Source organism: Egretta garzetta, unplaced genomic scaffold, assembly GCF_000687185.1.
Source record: "Egretta garzetta isolate BGI_Z169 unplaced genomic scaffold, ASM68718v1 scaffold58, whole genome shotgun sequence".
Taxonomy (NCBI): Eukaryota; Metazoa; Chordata; class Aves; order Pelecaniformes; family Ardeidae; genus Egretta; species Egretta garzetta.
In genome coordinates, this window is record NW_009260613.1 from 124,792 (window position 1) to 147,805 (window position 23,014).

General features: G+C 43.3%; 1 protein-coding gene across 1 annotated transcript in view; it reads left to right on the forward strand.

Annotated features, from left to right (window-relative positions):
* PANX1 (pannexin 1) overlaps positions 1 to 14,288 on the forward strand; it is a 17,407-nt gene extending 3,119 nt beyond the window's left edge. Inside the window, exons 3-5 of the mRNA XM_009644925.1 lie at positions 10,107 to 10,330; positions 11,552 to 12,222; positions 14,203 to 14,288. Coding sequence (XP_009643220.1) covers positions 10,107 to 10,330; positions 11,552 to 12,222; positions 14,203 to 14,288 — 981 coding nt within the window. The remainder of the gene's footprint in view (positions 1 to 10,106; positions 10,331 to 11,551; positions 12,223 to 14,202) is intronic.
* The last annotated feature ends 8,726 nt before the right edge of the window (positions 14,289 to 23,014 follow it).

Genomic DNA, 23,014 nt, shown 5'->3' on the forward strand with positions numbered 1-23,014 from the left:
GCTGTGCTGTACTCCCAGCTTGTTATGCACCACCTGGCCGAGCAGAAGCTCGAGAAGTCCTTGAGTAGTCTGAGCACTACTTGGCAACAACTAAAAACATCAGTGTGTTATCAACATTCTTCTGGTACTAAATCCAAAACACAGCACTATGCTAGCTACTATGAAGAAAATTAACTCTATCCCAGCCGAAACCAGGACAAGATTTGACTCTGCAGTGCAAGGGCAGGGATGTACACAGGGGACAGCAGGGATCGTTAGGCCCAATTTTTCTTAAGACAACACTTGAGGCTTTTTTCTGCTTTCTGAGCAGCAGTGCATTTATTTGCAAAGCATCTCAGGTTCTGTCTAATACCCTGACACACTTAGCATCTTGCTGTATTGGGATGATAAAGGCTCCATAAGAAATGCTTAAGGCAGCCTTAGATTACTCTTTTGGGGGACTGAAGTTGTAGGCCCCAATTCCTGATGGAAGTGGATGGATTTCCTTATGGTACACTCCCTGTGCTCTGTCAAAAGTGCTGTCAAAGGTTTATGTCCTAGGACAGTGCTCATCATGGTACGGAGTGGAAGTAGGACCGTGTAGCTTTTGGTGAAGAAGCCAACTTCCAGCAACTTGCCCTACTTTTGTTCTAGGCATCCGGCTGCTCTGAAGGATTATCAAAACCAGACTGCATTACAGAAAACTGAAACCTTCCCATTTCCCTCCTATTTCAGAGTACAACTTTGCGCTGGGATTTTTGGTTTTTTGATCAGTAAAATGTATGTTTCAATTTTGGGCAATCCCCGAAGCTTGAGTACCTTTATCTGCTGTCCTTTCTGCTTTGGGAGATCTCTCCCAATGCTTGAATTTATCAGTTTGGAAATTGTTTTGGAGTGGAGAGGAGGAGTGTACTGCAACTTTCTGGGTTCCCTGCCTCTGTAGTGGTCTGTGCACTTCCAGAGGGTTCCCAAGGTGTTTCTCCTTGGAGAGCAGGATTTTTCAAATTTCCAGTGATCCTGGAATAACTCTTCACACTGCATAACCCTTAGCAGAAAGCAAAAGTGAGTTGTGTGCTCAAATGCAGAATTCAAGAAACAAGCCATCTGCAGATAGATAAATAGAAAGAAGAGACTATGGCATGTCCTGCGTACAGTCTTAGTTTAACACTAAGATTTCCTCTTTGTCAGTGAAAAAGCTGACAAAATGCTTATATGGTTGAGTCCTCTGACAAGACTCATCTTCAGTTTTGTCATTGATGAAACTTAGTCTGGTTGGGCTTTGCTCTTCTGTTGTCTCTGTTTTCTTCTGGGGTTTTCCATTCAGGCTTAATTCCTTCAAGAGGTTTCTTGTATCTGAAGTGTCAGAACAGAGATACTGGTTTCTAAAGATGAGTGGGAAAGAGAGACAGACAGTGCTGATGTGGGATGGAAAAGCCATGTATTTGCTCCCTCTGTGCAGGTAGATTGCTTCTCGTCTCTAAAGATGACTGCTCCATCTGAAAACTTACTTTGATAAAACTTAGCTTGATCCTTAACTGGAATAGAAACAAGCTTTTGGCCATTGTGAGTGGGCAGTCTTGTGGAAGAGGAAACTGCACTGTGAAACCTTTTTAAATCTGTAGTGCACAGTGAAATTTTTAAAGTATTTAAGCTGTATCAAAACAAAGTAAGTAACAGATGGGGTAAAAAAGGTCATGTATGGTTTGAGATTCACCCTCAGATCTGGAGGCAGGATAATAACCTCACGTTTCTGCCCTGAAAACCAGTGAAACATCTTCCATCAACTCAAACAGGAGTAGGATCATATCCAGAGGGAGCTTAATACCTTTGCTTCTGGAAACACGTCGATGCTGTCGTTAGCCTGTTTGGGGGCTGGTGCCTTTGCTTGGGCTCTTCACGGTGCAGTGTAGAAATTTGGGACTGAGTAAGCAGGCACTTCACCAGGACCTTATTTTTGAATGAGAAATACTTTCATCTCAAGTGAGTGAAGACACTTCAGTGCTTCCTTCTTTAAGTACTGTATGCCAATGAATTTTCTCAAGGCTATAATTCAGACCTCTGCAGCTTAGCAGCTTTGTGCTATGGTACTTAAAGTTAGTGTTTGACCACTGTTAGGTATGGTAGAAGTCTGAATGCTTGCAGTCACATTAATAGTGTTTGTCCAGAGGAAATAAGACTGAAGATGCAGTAAAATTAGAAAACTGTTGTTTTTTAAATGTTGCTAAGTGGTTCTTGTCTTCTGCCAGCCATCTTTATCCAGACCTTGGCAAGCTCTCTGTAGATTAGGTCCTCAGAAATGCCTTTTGGGTCACACCACCCTTGGCAGCTATATTTTATTTGGATGGTAAAAGCATATTTGAGCTTACAAAGAAGTTTTTAAAATGCCCTTTTCACTTATTTGCTGTGTATTTACTGGATCTTGGCACAGTTGAATCTGGGGACATTATATAATAGACTATTTTGTGGATTAGTCTGATTTTTCCTTTCACCTTCAGGAGAGTGTAATGCTAATGCATCTTTAAAAGACAGTTCCGTGACTCTAGTGTCTTATGTGCTTGTGCAAACAGATTACTCACACACTTCTTCTACATCTGTGCATACATTCTGGTTGAACAGTTAGCTGGTTTCTTATAAATTAACTTAAGTGGACTGATGTCTTCAAAGCTTATTTCCATGGCCTCCCAATAAATGGTGAAAAAAATCATGTCGAGAGAATATCAGGAATTCATTCTGATATTTGTAGTGCTAACACCGTATGTGTATTTATCAGTAAAAAGCAATGTGTGTGCATCGGAAACTGAAATGTAGTGAAGATTGTTCATGCCACTCTGAATGTCCATGTTCACAAATTCTGGTAAAACAGAGTTGTTTTGGAAAATATACATTCAGTTTCTGCAGGAAATCTTCACAAAAGGAGCAAAAGCAGGCATTTGAATAAATGGTCATGACTTCAGAAGAGTTCAGTGTGTTAAACAGATTTCTACAGTTTGGACTGCACACGTGCAGGTTATTTTTCTTCTCTGTTCATAGTAGCTAGCATTGATTTTAAAATGGCTTAACCTGTTTATGGTCAGTGATGTAAGAAAACAGCACACATCTATGAAGTGTAAGCGTTTTGATGTGCATAAATTATTTGCTTTGATCATAGAATCATAGAATCATAGAATGTTTAGGGTTGGAAGGGACCACTAGTGGTCATCTAGTCCAACCCCCCTGCAGTGAGCAGGGACACTGCTAACTAGATCAGATTGCTCAGAGCCCCGTCCAACCTGGCCTTGAATGTTTCCAGGGATGGGGCCTCCACTACCTCTCTGGGCATCCTGTTCCAGTGTTTTACCACCCTCATTGTAAAAAATTTCTTCCTTACCTCTAGCCTGAACCTACCCTGTTCTAGTTTAAAACCATTTCCCCTTGTCCTAACACAGCTGGCCCTACTAAAAAGACGTTCCCCATCTTTCCTATAGGCCCCCTTTAGGTACTGGAAGGCCGCAATCAGGTCTCCCCGTAGCCTCCTTTTCTCCAGACTGAACAAGCCCAACTCTCTCAGCCTGTCCTCATAGGAGAGGTGCTCCAGCCCTCGGATCATTTTTGTAGCCCTTTGATGACCTTTATAGCTGCTTTTGCACGTGTAGAACATAAGACTGGAAACGACGTGTTGTGTTGAGATGGGGAATCAGGGCTCTGCACCCTAACACTCCTGGGCACCCTGTTTCCTAAGCTCTTGCTATCCAGAAAGATCATGCTTTCTGTCTTGCAGGGCTTGGTGGAGTGTTGTGCCACAGGCTGCCAAACAGCCGGTGTCAGACCTGGTCCTCTTTTCGCCTTTACTGCCTTGTGGGATGTGTTACTCTCGGAGTACAGCTGTGAGATACAGAGAGACACTAATTCTGCAGTTCCCATTTCAGTTACTTGTTGCAGAGCAGTGATGTCTTTAGCCTGGAGGCAGGAATCCCTTCTCTGCAGAGATTTCTGCTCAGATAAGGCTTGGATTTCAGTGCCTTATCAATACCGATTAACATGGGCTTCGGTGGTTTCTGGTGTTGAGTTGTCAGACATATCCTGCTCAGGTATCAGGTGCTCTTGGCTTTCGGGAGGAGGAAGCATATAGCCTGTAAATGTATGCAGTGCTCAAAGGTCTGTCAAGTGGAATGAGCTGCAGCAGTACAGAACAAGGGGCAGTTGACCTCTTTGCTTCCTAGCGCTCTGCTTCCTTGGGAGCTTGCTGTCCCACCCAATGTGCCATCAGACTAAGGGACAAGCAAGGCAGGTGAACCTGCTTCCATCATCTTTAATTTTCAGGAGCTTGGCAATACTTAGCAGAAAACATACAGGGGACTCTGGTTTGAGTCCCTGGTGCATGTGCTACTAGCTTTGCCTGTCTCATGCTGAATACTAATACAGCATCTATGCCTAGTACCTTCCAGAAGCTTGGATTAGTCTAGCTGAAGCTCTGCTGTTCTGTTTTTGTGTGGCAAACTCATTGGGTCTTTGCCTGTCCTTTTCTCCTTGCAGCTGGGTGGAAATGAAGGCTCAGGACATCCAGGTTGAAGCAGGGAGTTGTAGCCCTCAATGCACTCTCAGTAAGAAAGTTCAGAAAGGAGCATTTTGCACCATAGGATATTGTATTTGTTCTAATGTATCTGTTCTAATCTGCTTTCAGAGGACCTTTCTTCAGTTACGCAATCTCATGCCATCTTAAATCCAATGTTGTGAACTTGCTGTTGAGAAGGAACTTGATAACTAGACAGCGAAGGAAAAAACAGTTTTACTTTTAGGGCAATATCTTTCTCTGGCATATCTTTGATCATATAATTCTTGAAGTCAGTGACACTTCTCATTGAATGTAATATATACTACTAACTATCCAAGACCAAAGTAGCATTTCCTCCTTGTATATTCAGTGCCTTGGAAGTAAATGTATAAACCATAAAAGAAAGGCGTATGGCACATGCTCATACATATATGAATAACATGGAGTCCTCTTGAAATGGGAAGTCATTATGTGTGACTGTAAAATGTAGTCAGATGAGCTGGATAATACGAGTCTGTTGCTCTGAAACCTAGGACTCGTGCCAGATGACTTTGCATTTTCACTTCTGCCTGTTGGTTCAAGACCTTAAATTTTAATGATTCAGAACAATTTGCTCGTTATCTAAGCCTACTGTTAATGAATAGAACAGGCGTATCTTTCATTTTTAAAAAAGCCAGAATCCGAGAAGGATGGAGTCGTTCATCAAGTGCTGCGGAAGGGCTGACAAATACAGGCTTTTGTTTCCAAACAAAAAGAGCTGGACTAATGGTCACGCTGCAGCTCTGGTTTTGAGACCATTCAGAAAAGAAAGAGCTGCATCGTGTTTTGTCATGCTGCCATAAGCTACGGCTTTGGGAGTGATGAGAGCCTGGTGAGGGGAAGCCCAGTGACCGTGTGGCAAATGTGCCTTTGCCCTGGTGGTGTGATGCTTCTGGGTGAAGAGGCAGTGGTGAAGGAGTTGGGGAGAGGAGGAGGTGCAAGGGAAGATGGCAGAGGCTGGTCTTTGTAAGACAGCAGTCTGTAATGAGGCAGGGAGGTGGGTGGCATTGGAGGAGGGCTGTGGTAGAGCAACAGGGCTGATGCCAGTGTGCTACACAAGTGCAGCACATGCCCATGGAGTCTTTTTTGAGGGATAAAGGAACCCGCCTGGTAGATGAGGGAAAGGCTGTGGATGTTGTATACCTGGACTTCAGCAAAGCCTTCGACACAGTCTCCGATAGCATTCTCCTGGAGAAGCTGGCAGTTCATGGCCTAGATGGATGTACTCTCGCTGGGTTAAAAACTGGCTGGATGGCCGAGCCCAGAGAGTCGTGGTCAATGGTTAAATCCAGTTGGCGGCCAGTCACAAGCGGTGTTCCCCAGGGCTCAGTTCTAGGGCCAGTTCTGTTTAATATCTTTATCAATGACCTGGATGAGGGGATTGAGTGTGCCCTCAGTAAGTTTGCAGACGACACCAAACTGGGTGGTAGTGTTGATCTGCTCGAGGGGAGGAGGGCTCTGCAGAGAGACCTGGAGAGGCTGGATCAATGGGCCCAGGCCAGCTGCATGAGGTTCAACAAGGCCAAGTGCCAGGTCCTGCACTTGGGTCACAACAACCCCATGCAGCGCTACAGGCTTGGGGAAGAGTGGCTGGAAAGCTGCCTGGCAGAAAAGGTCTTGAGGGTACTGGTTGACAGCCGGCTGAATATGAGCCAGCAGTGTGCCCAGGTGGCCAAGAAGGCCAATGGCATCCTGGCTTCTATCAGGAATAGTGTGGCCAGCAGGAGTAGGGAAGTGATCGTGCCCCTGTACTCGGTGCTGGTGAGGCCCCACCTCGAATACTGTGTTCAGTCCTCTACAACTACCTGAAAAGAGGCTGTAGGGAGGTGGGGGTCGGCCTCTTCTCCCTGGTAACAGATGATACGATGAGGCGGAATGGTTTGAAGTTGCGCCAGGGCAGGCTTAGGCTAGACCTTAGGAAAAACTTCTTCACCAAAAGGTTTGTCAGGTTCTGGAATGGGCTGCCCAGGGAGGTGGTGGAGTCCCCATCTCTGGAGGTATTTAAAAGAAGGCTAGATGAGGTGCTTAGGGCCATGGTTTAGTGGTGGGATGGCAAGGTTAGGTTAAAGGTTGGACTCTATGATCTCAAAGGTCCTTTCCAACCAAAGTGATTCTATGATTCTATGATTCTATGAGATGGGGACTGGGGCAACGGAGGTTCTGGGCTGTGACTTCAGCGTGCCAACTATCTTGCTTCTTGCCACGTGTCCTGTAGGCCTCAGGGTAAAGAGATCTTGAGGATTAATTGGATACTGCTGGCGGTGTTTCCAGTTTTGAGGGTCAGAAAGGGAATTCATAAATGCTCTGATGCCTGTAAAATTTCAAATGAGTGAGTAGTAAAGCTAAGTGATGTAAACCAATGTAAGAAGCTTTGGCCACTCCTTACTAAATGAGATGTTTCTTTGCTGTTTCTTTCCCCGCCTGGCACCAGCGGAAGGGTGCTAAGAGGTGTATGGCACAGAAGTAGGAGAAGTCAAACAGGCTTTGCAGCAATCTTATACAAGCTGGCATTTGTTAAGGGCTATGGAAAAGGTGTTGCAGCAGCTTAGAGGAGCTTAGATAAGTCTAAGCTTTGTTCATAGATAGATAATTTCTATTTCTACATAATACAGAATTCAGAGGACTGCAAGAGCCTGGCCATGAAGCCATAAAGCTTTGGGTAGACCAAGGCATCCAGGACTTTGACCTGAGAGACCCAGTGGCATTGTCCACAGAGACAAATATGAAGAGCAGATTCTTGAGCTGTTGGGTTTGAGTTGACGAGGTGTCTACAAAAACACATTGGGCACGCCAGAGCTTTACATCTCAATTGGAAAGGACAGAACTGGAAAAAACCCAGATGATCTGAGATCCTCTGCTGTCTAGAAAGAGGGAGGAGTGCAGGTAGTGAGAGCAGAGCTCTGCACAGTTTCTACAGGCTTCTGGGGGTAGGGAAAAGATCACATCAAGGGTGCAGCAAGTAGAGCTCAGAGCTGGGAGATGACAGCCACTAAGGACATGTTTTTGAGAGAATGAGCTTGCTCAGTTTGGTTAAAAGCAGTTAGCAGTTCAGGAATAAGAGCAGCACTATACTCAAGAGCTGTCTTGGCTGCTGGCATAGGTAAGAGTTCTGGAGGTTCAGTGCAAGTACTGGGCAGATTAGTGGTCCCCAGCAATCACAGAATCACAGAATGGCAAGGGTTGGAAGGGACCTCAGGAGATCATCTAGTCCAACCCCCATGCTAAAGCAGGCTCACCTAGAGCAGGTTGCACAGGACATTGTCCAGGCGGGCTTTGAATATCTCTAGAGAAGGAGACTCCACAACCCCCCTGGGCAGCCTGTTCCAGTGCTCCGTCACTCTCAAAATCAAGAAGTTTTTCTTCATATTCAACTGAAACCTCTTCTGCTTTAGTTTGTGCCCATTGCCCCTTATCCTGTCGCTGGGCACCACTGAGAAGAGTCTGGCTGCGTCCTCATGACATCCACCCTTGAGATATTTGTATGTGTTGATGAGATCCCCTCTTGGTCTTCTCTTCTTCAGGCTGAACAAGCCCAGCTCCCTCAGCCTTTCCTCATAGGAGAGATGCTCCAGTCGAATCCCAGGAGATCAGAAGGAATCCCCTGGATCCCTCTGGCCTGTGAGGTTGGTCCCCTGCAGTGGAGAGGGGACAGGCCACAGCTATGATACAGCAGTACAGGGTTGATGCTCATTCCTTGCTGGTGAGGAAGAGCTACCTCTAGTGGGATGTACAGTATAATTACAGCGAACTTGGTTTTGCTAACTAGGTTTCTGAAACGACCTAGTTACCAGTTATCCCATCCCTGCAGGATTTCTATTTCGGTTTTAAAAGTGAGCTTTTCTTGAAGTTTTCTTTCTTGAAGATTTATCTAGAGACTGAAGTAGCAATTCTGGGCAAGTTCAATTATGTTGCTGCTGAGCAGAAACTGTTGAAGTATGAATTTATAAGAAGGATTGCGAGGGAAAGCTGACCTTTAAATTCAGCATTCTCTGTTTCCTGTGGCTATTTAGTGCTTTTCATGGCTTTGTCTTACTGCGTGTCACAAATTTCTGATGTGACTCCTATGTAGAGAACGTGCACATCCAGAACGATGGTTTGTATTATGGTCTCCAGTTGCTAATGCAGTGCCTTTAAGAAGTCAGGTTTATTTATGTGCTGATATGTCATATGCATTCCTAGTATTAATAATAACATAGGATTTTGCTTTAATGGCAGGCGATATTAGAAGCAACTTTCCTGAATAAAATGTTCAATAACATCAAATTATTTATTTTGTGCATGTAAAACTTTAATCTCTCTTGATTAATGCAAACACAAGTTAATATGTTAACATTAGGTCCAGATTCTCATCTTGTTAAATATACACATGTAAGTGGAGCTGTTCCACTTGCACTGATTAATGACTTCAGTCCAGGTTCCCTCTAAAATTCTCCACTGGCTTTTTCAATGAATGTGCATGCGTGCGTGGCTGTAACGTTTAAGATGCCTTAAAGCTGTTTCAAATCTGTTCACCACAACTAATTTAAAATTCCATAGGAACTGATGCTGGATTTGAGGCAAGTGTGTTTACTATCAAACACTGAATGCAATGAACGAGAGATTAGCCAAATTTGCAGTACATTTTGTTAACTAATTGCTTGTCTGACTAGATCTTGCATCATGTCATGTTAGGTATGAACGTATACCTTGAATATAATGTCACAGGAGATAGAAAATGCCTTCTTTCCAGCAGCTAGAGGGAATTAGAGGTTAAATCTCACGGTGAAGAACTCCTACTTGTTGTGACTAGAAGAAAGATGGAAAGACTTGAAGTCGTTGTGTTTTGTACCTGCTTCAGCCCTTTCCCTAAGCACTAGGGACTGTGTAAGGACTGACTCCTCAGCGCTGCATTAACACCAGACCATTTGGATGCCATGTGTTGGTTTCCATTTAGGAGTTATCTAAAACTATTTAAATACCTTTAAATATTACGACCATAGTTACCTCCTTTACATTCTCTGTATGTGAAGCACTCTGAACAGAGGTGTGTTTCAGGCAGATGCAGCACTAAAAACGGTCTATTCATTAACCTCCTGACAGCTAATGGAGAGCAGGGGAGATTTTGCCGGTGTTTGGAGCATTTCAGTTGCTATGAACAGTGGTGACACATTTGGGAGGGGGAGTTATGTGACAGTATCCTCTTCTTCCAGTCAGCCTCTCTGAGAGCTGCTTTGGTTGCCTTTGCTATTTGTTGTTCCCCAGGTTAATGCTGCCTCTCTCAATTTCAGCTCCAGCAGTGCAGTTCTGAATATGCAATGAAAATGTTACTGGGATCACAGTAACTTTATTCTGCCTTTTTTTTTTTTTTTTTTCCAAACCTCTAAGCAGTAGCAAGGTTACTGAAGCTGTCTGAAAAGAGAATTTGCTTCCCTGCATATCCCCAATAACCACAGAAGTTGGTTTTACTAAAAGCATTTAAATAAAATTATAGGGAATTTAATAGGCTCATAGGGAATTATCATGACTGGCTGACATTTTATATACAGGTAGACCTAACCTGAATTTTTTCTCCCTTCAGTTCTTCCCATACATCCTTCTGCTGGTCGCTATCCTGCTGTATCTACCATGTTTGTTCTGGCGCTTCACTGCAGCACCTCACCTTTCTTCAGACCTGAAATTTATTATGGAAGAACTTGACAAAGCCTATAACAGGGCAATCAAAGCTGCTAATAGCATCCGCAGTGGAGACCCCAGGGACCCTTCTGACTTGGTTCCAGCTGTTAATGAGAACTTGACACAGAGGTAAGATGCTGGGCCTTGGCTTTCTTTGCTCTTTGCCTTAAGCTCTTAACAGATGTGACACCTGCACTCTCTTAGAAATTTATTGCAAAGGTTTGAACAGTGACCTGACACACTTTTCAACTTGGTAAAAAAAAAGAAGACAATCTGAAATCATCACTGTAGGCGCTTGGAGCTGGAACTTAGAACTTTATTTTTTCAAAGAAAACATCTGATAAGCTCTTCAGATTACTAATTATCTGAGATGTCCTGATTTCTTTAGCTGTAGTAGGTGCTAATCAGTTATACCCACCACAGTGTAAGAAAATGAGGATGGCTGCAGTCCTCGGTTCTCAATGTTCTTCACAGTCACTTGCACATTGTGAGCAAAGTCATAGAATCATAGAATCATAGAATGTTTTTTCACAGTCACTTGCACATTGTGAGCAAAGTCGAATCATAGAATCATAGAATCATAGAATGTTTTGGGTTGGAAGGGACCCCTAGAGGTCATCTAGCCCAACCCCCCTGCAGTGAGCAGGGACACCGCTAACTAGATCAGGTTGCTCAGAGCCCCATCCAACCTGGTCTTGAAAGTCTGTTACTTGCCATCTCCTGTCCTTTCAGATCTAGGTCTGCAAAGCTTCTGTTTAAAGAAAAAAACCCAATAAAACCCAAACACCAAAACCAGCAAAAGCAAAAGCCTTGTCTCTGATCAAATTGGTGCACTGTTCTAACCAGATCGAGTTTCTGCTTCATGCTAGGCCAGTGTAACTGTTTCTCCTTGCATGTGGCAGCACAAGCAATGCAGTGGGGACTTACATCTCTTCTTGAAAATGTGAAGTTAGGTCTTGACAAGTAAAAAGCCTTCCAGCATGCTGTTACTGAACAAATGCTTGGGAAGTCTGCTTTTCCTCGTGGATTTGTTTATTATACCTGTTTTGTATTGGAAAAGAACAAAAATATTTTTTTGCTGCAGTCCTTTTTTCCCATTTTCCAATGTTTGAGCTCTTCTGTCTCTTAGGTGGCTTTTCTGTGTTAGAGCATCAATATTAATTTATCTGTTATTCTGTTGTTTTTTCATTGGCTTCAATAAAACTACCCTTGATTTACCCCAGTAAGAGCAAACCCAATCTTGTGTCTATTTTAGAACAATAGGTTTCTTTGGAATTTGAGGTAGGCGAGTGCTGCAGCAGCTAATCTGTGTGATTTGGTTTTTTTCTTTTTTTTCTCTCTCTCTTTCAGTTTGTGGGAAATATCTGAAAGCCACTTTAAATACCCAATTGTGGAGCAGTACCTGAAGACGAAGAAGAATTCCAAATGCCTAATAATTAAATACATTATCTGCCGTTTACTCACTCTAGTAATTATTTTCATTGCATGCCTCTACCTGGGCTACTACATTAGCCTCTCCTCTTTGAGTGATGAGTTTCTCTGCACTATCAAAACTGGGATCTTAAAGAATGACACAACTGTTCCAGAAGTGATTCAGTGCAAGCTTATTGCTGTTGGTGTCTTCAAGGTACTCAGCTATATTAACCTGCTGGTGTATCTTCTAGTGATGCCGCTGGTAGTGTATGCAATGTTTGTTCCATGGAGGTGGAATTCAGGTATTCTCAAGGTGTATGAAATCCTGCCAACTTTCGATGTTCTGAAACTCAAGTCAAAGTCTTTTGATGACTTAAGCCTTTACCTCCTCTTCCTTGAGGAAAACGTGAGTGAACTTAAATCATTTAAATGCCTCAAAGTGCTGGAGAACATCGCAGTTTCTGAGAAGTTTGATGTCATGCAACTTTTGGTAAACCTTGGTACTATTAAGCCAGATACCGTGGATGGGAAGCCAGGGACAGCTGTGTTGGAGAAGCCTGAAGAAACCACTACAGAAGAGTTGGAAAAAAATGCAACAGAGCTACAAGGTAAGGTGACCTGCTCTTTCTTCAAAAAGAAAAATCAAAAAAAAAAAACCCAAACCCACATCCAAAGCTGCTGGTACAAAGACATAAGGAATCCATTAAGCCAAAACTTCATTCATGCAAAACAAAGCAGGTTTCATCTAGGTGTACATTCCTACAAAAAACATTTTAATATATTCTACAAGAAAATGGACCTGCTTAGACCTTGCTATTCTGTCTGCAGTATAACTGCTGTGACTTCAGGTGTGCCACAAGACTTTGGTGCTGCAAGTCAGTGGCACAGGTTGACGCTGAAGTCTCTGTTAAGTTGGTGGTCCTTTGCTGACATCTCTGCTCTAGCAGTAAGAGGCTTCAGCTGCCTGAACTTGGACTTGTGAAGACCACCTGCATGGCAGGAGAGCACTAGAGCAGTTCTACAGTACATTGTGCTTGAAGGAGGTCCAGTGAGAAACTGGTCATTTCAGGAAATTTGTTTTTCAGAAATTAGCTCAGAAGAGTAGTTAACTGCTGCTTCTGCTTTTCATTCAGGCTTTTGCAGAAATCTTAGATTAATGTAAAAATAAGTCTGATACTCAGAAATGCCACTGGCAGAGGAACAGAAAATGACAAAAGAAGGGAAGTGGGACTGGGGCCAGTGAACATGCTCCTCTTCCTTCTTACACAGAGAGAAAGGAAGATTGACTGTAAAGTGATTTTGGCCCAAACGATTTGAGTCAATCGGGATTGGTGCAATTGTTCTTGGAATATTCCCACCAGCTCGCAGATATGATCAGCTCTGAGCAATCGCTGTTCTATGAAATGTAGTCTTAGATTCTGTGCTAAAAAGTATGGTAAATCTTAAATGTGATTCCACTTTCGTCCTCAAGTGCAGAACTAGGGAAGAGAAGCCAAATATCCAGGGACAGGCATAAAGGGATGGAAAAGCTTTCTTTCCATTTGATGTGAGCATGGCTGCTGTGGTAGCTGTCCCCACCGAAGCAGCATGCCTACATCGCCTGAATAAAGTCGTTCAGATTCTGTGGGCTGCCTCTTCACAAAGTCCTTCAGTCATGGAAGTGAAGATGCTTTAAAACGTTTAGCAGCTGACCTGAGTAGGCGAGCACAATGCTGAGGGCGAGTTAAAGAACTGTTTCAAAGGCAGGAAAAAATTAAATCTACTTTCTCTTCAGAAAGCTGTATCCTGTGCTTAATAAAAAAGAAGCAGCAGCACCCAGAGGGTAATTGTTTCTCTGTACTTTGGTCAAGCAGGCTGAGATTTGGAGAAGTCAATTTATACAATAGCAAGCAGAATTCTTTTCAAACTACAAGCAGCACTTCGGCAGCCAGCTCAAGTACAGCAGTTTGGAGTAATTCTGACAGAAAAGAGTTTTCTTCTTAAATGTGTCCCTTTTTGAAATGACAGATGGGTGGCGTTTGGTAGGAGAATTTAAGAGCCCAAGGTGGCGGTCTCTGCTCAAGGAGCTTGAAGAGCTAATAGAAAATCTGCCTCATTTTTATCTGAAAGAGGAACTTTTGAGACTGTTTTCATCACACAAAAACACTTCAAAGACTTGTTTTCCTCCAGAGCAGAAGAATCTGATGTTTAAAATGCATTGCAGAAAGAAGCTGCCGTTTCATGACCAGCTCTGTCTGGTGCAGCCCTCTCCTGCCAGGGTGCAGCTGGAGACTTCACCACCCGTCAGCAAAGCTTTGCCTGTGGCTTCTGTCACTGGTGGCATCGTCATGTCTTAATTAGTAACTGTGTTGACAAACCGGTGGTAGGTGCTGACTCTGGACCGTAAGGGCAGGAGAGGCTGCAGGGCGTCCTGCCTCTGGGTGCCGCATCCGGGCTGTGCGGGGGCGGCTGGGGGCTGCTCCGCAGCTCCGGCACGGCACGGGACAGCCAGCCTTGCACCACTGTCTTGGTGGCAGCTCCTTTGTAAATGAGAGTATGTCGAGCGGTTTGATGGCCTTTTCACTTCTAAAGGTTTCCTTTCTCTTTAGTTTTGACAGACCATGATGCAAGTGGCAGCGTGAGTCCGAGAGAAGATAAAAAACTTCGCCAAAGACTTATAGATTCTTCATGCTGATGCTTCCCCGCTGCAGCAGGCGGGAGCTTCGTGCTGCAGCAGGGCTTCTCCTCCGCCTTCGCTGTGCTCAACGCAAGGTGCTGCTCTTTGAACGCAACCGTCTCAATTCCTCAGAGGCCAGTCTGGTTTACAGACCCCTTGTTGTATAATCATCAGCAATCATGTACCTGAAAAAGCATGTTGTAGACTTCCATTATTTATTAAAAAAAAAAACCCACACAAGGAACAAGAAGAACAAAAACTTTCTATCATGGGTAACAAGTGACACGCACTGAATGCAGTCAAAGCTGGCAGTGGGAAGAAGCTAGCCCTGTACTGTACAGGGGTGGGCAGTGTAACGCTGTAGGTGACAAAAAGAGATGGCCACGTTGCATTCTGAAGTGTTGCTCTGCTGGGAGCAGCCATCTGAGTCCTGGGGTTTAAGTGAGGCATCTCGGGGCTCTCTGCCCTGGAAGGGCGGGGGGGCTTGGTTTTTTTAATGAGTCTGGTTAATCTGTACCAGGTGGTGGCTGGCCACTGCCACTGGCTGTGTCTTCACAGGAAAAATAGAGGTTGCTCTGTTCAGCCTGAGATGTCTTGGTTAGCCATCTCAGCATTGACATCTGGGATTAATTACTTGGCACTGATGGAAAAGAAACTACAAACAGGCTTAGTATAAGGGGGTACCGCAAACGTTAGGGGGTTTGAATTTTTCTATGTATTCATAAATTAATAATATCTTAACACTTTTTTTTTTTTTCTACAAAATGTAATGATATGTAAGTTAAATGTTTGTTTCATTTCTATTTCTCAGTTTTTTTGGTCTTAGTGACTAACAAATCCGTCTTGGAGTTTGGACTGATGATCAGTGAAGCTTTTGTAACAGTTTGTAGAGGTTGTTTTGTAATGTGTGTATGTGTGGAATTTGTTTTGGCGTGTTTGTAGTATCAGATGCAATATTAGTTGTGCCGTTTTCCAAACCCTACTTGAGAAGACAGTCCTATTTGTCTTACAGTAGCACCCGAGTGCCTCAGTGAGGCCCTCAGCCAAAGTGAGGTAGATGTAAATACGGTGAGATGGTGGTTCTCCCCACACACCATGTGAGTTAATTTTAATTAAAGATAAGATGCTGAAGTGGATTGGAGCTGACAAAAGAAGGGGGAGTGTTTGTAAATTGGAAAACTGTCCTGGTTTATTACTTGGGAGAGTAGTATTCAGCTTTATTATCATCTCCCCTGCCCGGGACTTCGACCTTCAATGAACATTAAAATGTCTTGAATTTTAGATACGGGGGGAGGAGGGGTTAAGCACCACAGTGGCTGTGTGTATCTTTCACAAATGTTATGTGCTCACTTACTTTTCCGTCTTGTCCATATAAATGAAATGTTTTGCCAAATTGTCTTTTTAAACAAAGTAGGACCTCTTTTATAGCTGGGTAGGACTTCCATTTTCTGATTCATCTGTGTCACCCGCTGTTGTGTTCTCGGCTGTTCGCATTCTCCGTGTGGCTGAGGATGAGGGGGAAAAAGAAGAAATCTTTGCACAGAACTGTTTACGTGCTGCAGCAGATGTCAAAGAGAGGGCACTTACTTGAATTTGGCAGCTGTGGTTAAACAAGTGGATCCCAAAGTGCTGCCGTACTATACTTAGGGGCTAGTATTACAAGAACTCTTCAGATACTGTATGGCTTTCCACTAAGACAAGCCTTATTTAAAATAAAGTCTTTAAAGCCATAGTATTATGCTACCTCTGTGCAGGACAGTAGCATAGCTGCAGTCCCAATGTCTGTTGCATTACCAGCAAGAAACAGGACTTGTGTTGGACCCTGGTGGTCCAAGCTCCTCAATTTTATTGCCATCCTTCTCCCAGCAAACCTACAACCCCCCTGACCTTTTCTAGATTGTTTCTGTCTGGCTGTGCTGATGTGTTGCTGATGGTCCTTTACGTGTGGGTAACGCAGATGCACATTGTACATTGTGTGTTTTGAACAAGGAGCTGTAGTGCAATACTAAGATTTGGTGATGTGGATGTGTCTGAACTGTTTGGTGTAAGTAGAGTTCTCAGTCTTTAAAACTCGAAGCTCCTGGAAGCAACGTGTTCATGTTTCATGTTAGATATGAACCTAGCTTTTTACTAATTCCCCTTTTGTATTTAAAAATATGACTTGATGCAGTGACTCTCTCATTGTCTTCTAAAGTGCTCAACAAAATATGTATCAATTCTTCTCGGTTATTTAAATAAAATCAATTTTGTGAACTATAGCAGTGTAAGTGACTGAAGATTCTAGGAGCAGTTGCATGTCGTCACCTGAAAACCCGTAGTGCAGTACATGTGGTCTGATGCTAAACCTTGACCAAACTTTTTGGACAGTAGTTATAATTGTGTTCTTTCAATTTTTATTCTCATGAAATTGTCAGAGCAACATGAATTCTTTCAAAATATATTTAATCTTTAAAAACTATTGAGAAAACATCAGCACATGATAAATAGCCCATCTATTGTGTGAGTTATGATCTAAAAATGGGCCCCAGTCTCAGCGTGGTTGAGCTTTTCAGCTGTATCTTGCTGGTTTAAGATGTGTTTCCACAACTGCCCAGCTCAGTTCTACTTCTATTTTAGTGGCTCTGCTCCTGCTGTATTTTGCTATTTTTCAAAAGATGGGTTAAATTCCAATTTAGGTCTTAAGGAAAAGAGTCAATCTTCAGCCTCTTCATCGCTCTGCTCTTTCTAGAAAAGCTATATCCACCCATCTTTTTTTAAATACCCCAGTAAGTAAAATGGCAATGTTGAGATTCAGGTTTTGTCCATGCCGTCCTCTGTCTGACCCTTCTCTCTCCATCACTTGGATATTAATAGTCCTCTGCACGCTCTTTGCCTTGTAACACCGTTCAATGGCTCTCAGCTACCTTGTGAGATTTAAAACTTGTGATATAAACTGTATTACACAGAGAGTAAAAATATTTATTCCAGTAGAAGATGTGTGCCTATAAAAGCAGCTGTACCCTGCTGCTTTTCCTCCTCTGGATGTTGTCAGTCACTTTCAGAATAAAGAGTATCTTTTAGGTCTGTGTTTTGCTTCTCTTACTGGAAGCAGGGGGTGGTTTTTTAGTAGGAGTTTTAATGACAAGTTCAGGGCCCAAGCTTAGAGCCCCATTTAATGAGCCTACAAGCAAAGGATGTCCTGGCTGCCCTTTGTGAACAGGAAGATAGAAATCAGGTCATGAGTGGTTTTCTGAAGACTGAGGTGGAAGAGGGATTTAACCCCCACCTTCACCACCACCACTGTCTGCTGCCTACGGTGGCTTCTGTCTGTCCGAGTTAAAACTTTCTAAGAAGGAAGCCACTTGGTGTAAATCTTTATTTTTCAATAATGAGTGTCATGTTATTGACATGAATAATCAAAATTATACTGTTGCGCCCTATGGACTAATTAACCTTAGCATACCTGTGTCAACGACTTCCTCAGCCGCGTGCACAAGCCACAGGAAGCTCATGGTTCATGACTGTTCTTCACTGAGCTCCCATTCAGAAATGTAAGCTGATTTTACGATGCTGGGTACTGGTTTGATTTTTAGATTGCCTGAGGGAAAAATGGCATCAAAGCCACGCATAGCCACCCGCTGTAGAAGGGACAGTGATAAAGCTGGGAGTGGTGTCGCTCAGCACCACCGCGGGCTGGGTGCGGATGGGGGCACCAGCAGAAGCATGGAGACGTCTGCGGGAGTGCCAGGAGGCTGTGCTGTGTGGACACGGGAGGATGCTGAGCTGGATCACCAGTCTCTAACTGCTCTGTTGAACTTTGTGCATGTGTCCCAAGAAAGTGAATGCACCATGTTAATACCTGCTCAGAAATGTGGAACTGGCCTTTTTGGTGACTACGTAAGCTGGTTATGTGGCCCAAAGTGGTGGGAGGGGACTAAGGAAAGGTTTGGAGAAGTCTTGCACAGGTGCTTTATCCCATTCTAACTGCTCTCAAGTCATTGTGCACAACCCTTGAACTTTCATGGTGACATGATTGCTTCCCTGGCCAACTTAAATCAAACTCCGCAGGCATCAAAATCTGAATTGTCCAAATAGTTGTAAGGGATGTTATGAGTTATCATTTGCCTTGATCCAAATGAAACTGTATATCATATATTCTTCTAATTATGCTAAAGAAATCTCTACACACTGTGCATAAAAAGCAGATGTCTCCACTGAACGGCTTCTGCTGTCATGGAAATGCAGTATAATCTAACGTGCTGAAGGAAATTAGGCATAGTTTGGACCTTACATACACCTAAAGGATTTTGTTGACCCAACTTTCAGGTTTTTTTTCTGCACCTAGGCTTGTGCTGTAGACTTGCTTTCAAAGGCTCACAGGAACTGCCTTGTCTCTAACCCATGGATCAAAGCAATTACTGTATTTTAAAAGGTAGGTGAAGTATTATGTCTGTCTTAAGGAAGTTTGTAATGCTGCTTTTAATGAAGTTAAAAGGAAGCTCCACTGAGGAAGAGTTAGGGCAGGATCTGGGAGCCACTATCAGTTCCTCATACTAGAGAGAAACCATTGAAGAGATTTTGTATTTTGCAAAAAAACCTGCCCCAAAACAGGGCTTTCTTAATTCAAAGATGACGAGGTCACCTGGACTGTTCTCATGCCACTTGAGGTTCATGTGATTACGCTGCTGCTACAAGCAGCCTCTGTGGGGAGATGACAGCCATCTGGAGAACAATAAGGGAGGCTTGGGAGAGATTCTGGCACATTTATTTCTATCTGAAAAGCTCAAATTATTCTTCCCATTACTTTGAAGATGAAATCTGGTATAGACTCAGGAATGGGCTTTGTGCAAGGGCTGTGGTTTTAAGCTTTTAAAAAAGATTATGGTTTTCTTGTGGACAGGAAGGTAGGGGAAGCAGATGAAGAAATTGTATGGGGAAAAAACAGCCTTTGCTGGATTAAGGCAAAATGACTGCAATCAAGAGTGGGAGGAATGGAGAACTGGCTTGGACTGAGAAGCCAAAACTTGGGCGAAGACAATGCTTGCAGAAGAAGAAGATGGAAAAGGTGTGACCCCTTCCAAGTACTGGGAGAGTCCTAAGCCTCATCATTTCTCTGCTGTTACCAAACATTCAAATCCCTAGGCAAAACTTCCCAATTTTGCCCTGTTTGTTAACTACAAGTGCAGGGCATCATCCTGCCATTGCTGTCAGATGGATTAGAAAAGATAATTATAATGAATTAGCATTTCTAGCCTTTCTGAGAATATACCCAGCCATCAATAAAATGACACACAAAATAATTTTTACTTGTTTCTGTGCATGTTTTTGAACCATGTTGCTCTCAGACTCTTGGTTCCAGGCATCCTGAATACAAGATACATTTGCTCTTCTCTCTCTGTCTTAGTTCCCATTTTATAAAATAGGGGTGATAATACCACTACATCAAATGGGGACATTCTGAAAAAATGTCAAGTGTGAGAATATGCGAATGTTTTCTCAATGTCACTGAGTGCTGCAGAAAACACTCTGAAGAAAGTGCTATGAAGAAATTAATTCCCTATTCAGAGCAGGATGTGAAAAAGATGCCTACCCAGAATCGATAGAGAGGAGAAAGGAAATACTAAATAACTGCTTTTGAACACTGTTCTCCTGTAAACCAGGGCATCATGAAAAACTAATGTGTAATCTCCCCTGTGAGGAAAGGCTGAGGGAGCTGGGCTTGTTCAGCCTGAAGAAGAGAAGACCAAGAGGGGATCTCGTCAACACATACAAGTATCTCAAGGGTGGATGTCACAAGGACGGAGCTAGACTCTTCTCAGTGGTGCCCAGCGACAGGACAAGGGGCAATGGGCACAAACTGAAACATAAGAGGTTTCAGTTGAATATGAGGAAACACTTCTTGACTTTGAGGGTGACAGAGCACTGGAACAGGCTGCCCAGGGGGGTTGTGGAGTCTCCTTCCCTGGAGATATTCAAAGCCCGCCTGGACGATGACCTGCACAACCTGCTCTGGGTGACCCTACTTTAGCAGGGGGGTTGGACTGGATGATCTCCTGAGGTCCCTTCCAACCCCTGCCATTCAGTGATTCTGTGTAATCCCATAAAACTGCAAGTTGTGTCATTCATGTACGCAATGGGAAACAAAATGAAGAGTGAAATGGTGGCTTCACTTTGTAATACTACTGTTATTTTAAAAGCTGTGTTTGTTATAATGTTACACAACATCGGTTTTCCATCAGAATCAGAAAAATACTGACTCCAGAGCAACATAATGAGAGAAATGTTCATTTTTCTAACCTTGTGTTAAAGTAATGGGGAACTGTAACAGAGCATGAGATTTCAAGTAGGCCACAGTTGCCCAAAACATATTTGAATTTTAAGCTGACATATAAGGTCCTGTATGGAAATTTTCCAAAAGATTTAGTCCATGAGGTTTTTCTCAAAATACACCAGCATTGCTATAAACCCAGCCAGTTTTAGTATATGTTTCATAACTGATTTAAAAAAACCCTTCTGTTTTTAAAATTCCACATATTGGAGTAGCTAAGATATTTTTTCAACCATGTAAAAACAGGAAATAGAGTGAGTAGCTATTTTTTCAACCATGTAAAAACAGGAAATAGAGGCTGAAAGGTGACTTTTTCTTTCATATGATATTCTTCTGAAACAAGTCCAGAGAGCTCCAAGGCCACGAGTCTGGAGAAACATGACTGCAGGTTCATTACTAACTTCTGAGGAAAACATTATTTGCTTTTTTTGCTCTGTAGGCAGCAGCAGATCAGCCAGCCAGCATGGGCTATGATGTACTGCAGACACAGGCACAGATGCACAGAAAAGCAAATAAAAAAAATTATGAAGTCAGTAAGACTAACACTCTACTGATTTTATTTCCACTGTGGTTTACGCTACCCACATCTCCTTTCTCCAGCTTGTCAATTTGGGGGTTAATCCACACAGTGTGAAGAGTTAAGATGCTTGCTACCAGCTGCACAATGTGAGACCATGGGTCCAGAGGAGCCAGAACACCGTGTATGTGCTGGGGTGGTGAGCAGACCCCTGCCCACGCAGGCTGGATCTCCTTGCAGGACAATTGCCCTGGAATTCATGGTGCTGAGGCTCTCCAACGTGGAGAAACTCAGTGGAAGGAAAGAGAACGGCTGGGTGCAGACCATTCAAAACAATACCTCAGCCTTTCAGATTTGTTTTCTTTCCTGCAGGTGGATGCTTCTGGGGAGCATTGATCTGCTCTAAAGGCAGATGCTGCTTCAAGCAATGTGGTGAAACCTGAAACTCAGTCGGTGGTTCTTCCAGGTACATCTGCCACGTCATGGTTTTCACAGGACAGGTAAAATCCTGGCATTGTTTAACTGTTATTTTTCTAGGGGATTTCCTGAATTGTTTCGAGGATTGTTATCCTTGCACACAAATAGTTTCCTTATTGTTTTATCGTTGCCCTGTGAAGTGACTAACACTTAGTCACCTCTCAGGAGATGATCTGGTTTGGCAAGTGTGCGTCCTGTAGAGTTATTTGATCTAGCTAGTACAATGATGAGATACGAAGACTATAACATCTGCAAATGCAATTGCTGGTGGTAAACTCCTCGACAGAGTTCAGAGGAGAGCAACAAGGATGATAAGGGGACTGGAGCCTCTCCTCTGTGAAGAAAGGCTGAGAGAGTCGGGCTTGTTCAGCCTGAAGAAGAGAAGACTGAGAGGGGATCTCATCAACACATACAAATATCTCAAGGGTGGATGTCACGAGGATGGAGCCAGACTCTTCGCAGTGGTGCCCAGCGACAGGACAAGGGGCAATGGGCACAAACTAAAGCAGAAGAGGTTTCAGTTGAATATGAGGAAGAATTTCTTGACTTTGAGGGTGACGGAGCACTGGAACAGGCTGCCCAGGGGGGTTGTGGAGTCTCCTTCTCTAGAGATATTCAAAGCCCGCCTGGATGATGTCCTGTGCAATCTGCTCTAGGTGAGCCTGCTTTAGCAGGGGGGTTGGACTGGATGATCTCCTGAGGTCCCTTCCAACCCTTGCCGTTCTGTGATTCTGTGTAAACCTGTCCAAAAGTTAGTTCTTTCTCTCATATTTCCTCTAGAGGGAGATGCTCTTTGGGAAAGAACTGAGTGGGCTTGGGGGTGAGGCAGGATTTGGGAAACACAGTGCAATCTTTAGAGGAACATAATAGTGAGGATGATATTAGATATTGATGAAGCAGAGAACTTCTGGACATTATTGCAATTGTAAGGCAATCATGTCACAGCCAGCTGGGTGGCTCAGAGAGAAGTTATCACAGCGTTAGATTGGAATTTGGCTGGGGTTTCCTCATAATGGGATATTCAACTGAATATACTAAATTACCAGTATAATTTTAAAAAGTAATTACTCTATTAAACACCAAAAAAGTATATTCCTGAAGTGACAAAATGTAACTAAAAGAATATATTTGTTATGGCTTTATATCATTCAATATTCACACATTCATTTCCTTCAAAATATTTTCATGTTACTGACCCTCCCCTGAAGGACTATAGAATCATAGAATCATAAAATTGTTTAGGTTGGAAAAGACCTTTAAGATCATCAAGTCCAACCGTTAACCTAACCCTGCGATCCCACCACTAAACCATGGCCCTAAGCACCTCATCTACCCGTCTTTTAAATACCTGCAGGGATGGGGACTCCACCACCTCCCTGGGCAGCCCCTTCCAGAGCCTGACAACCCTTTCTGTGAAGAAATTTTTCCTAATGTCCAACCTAA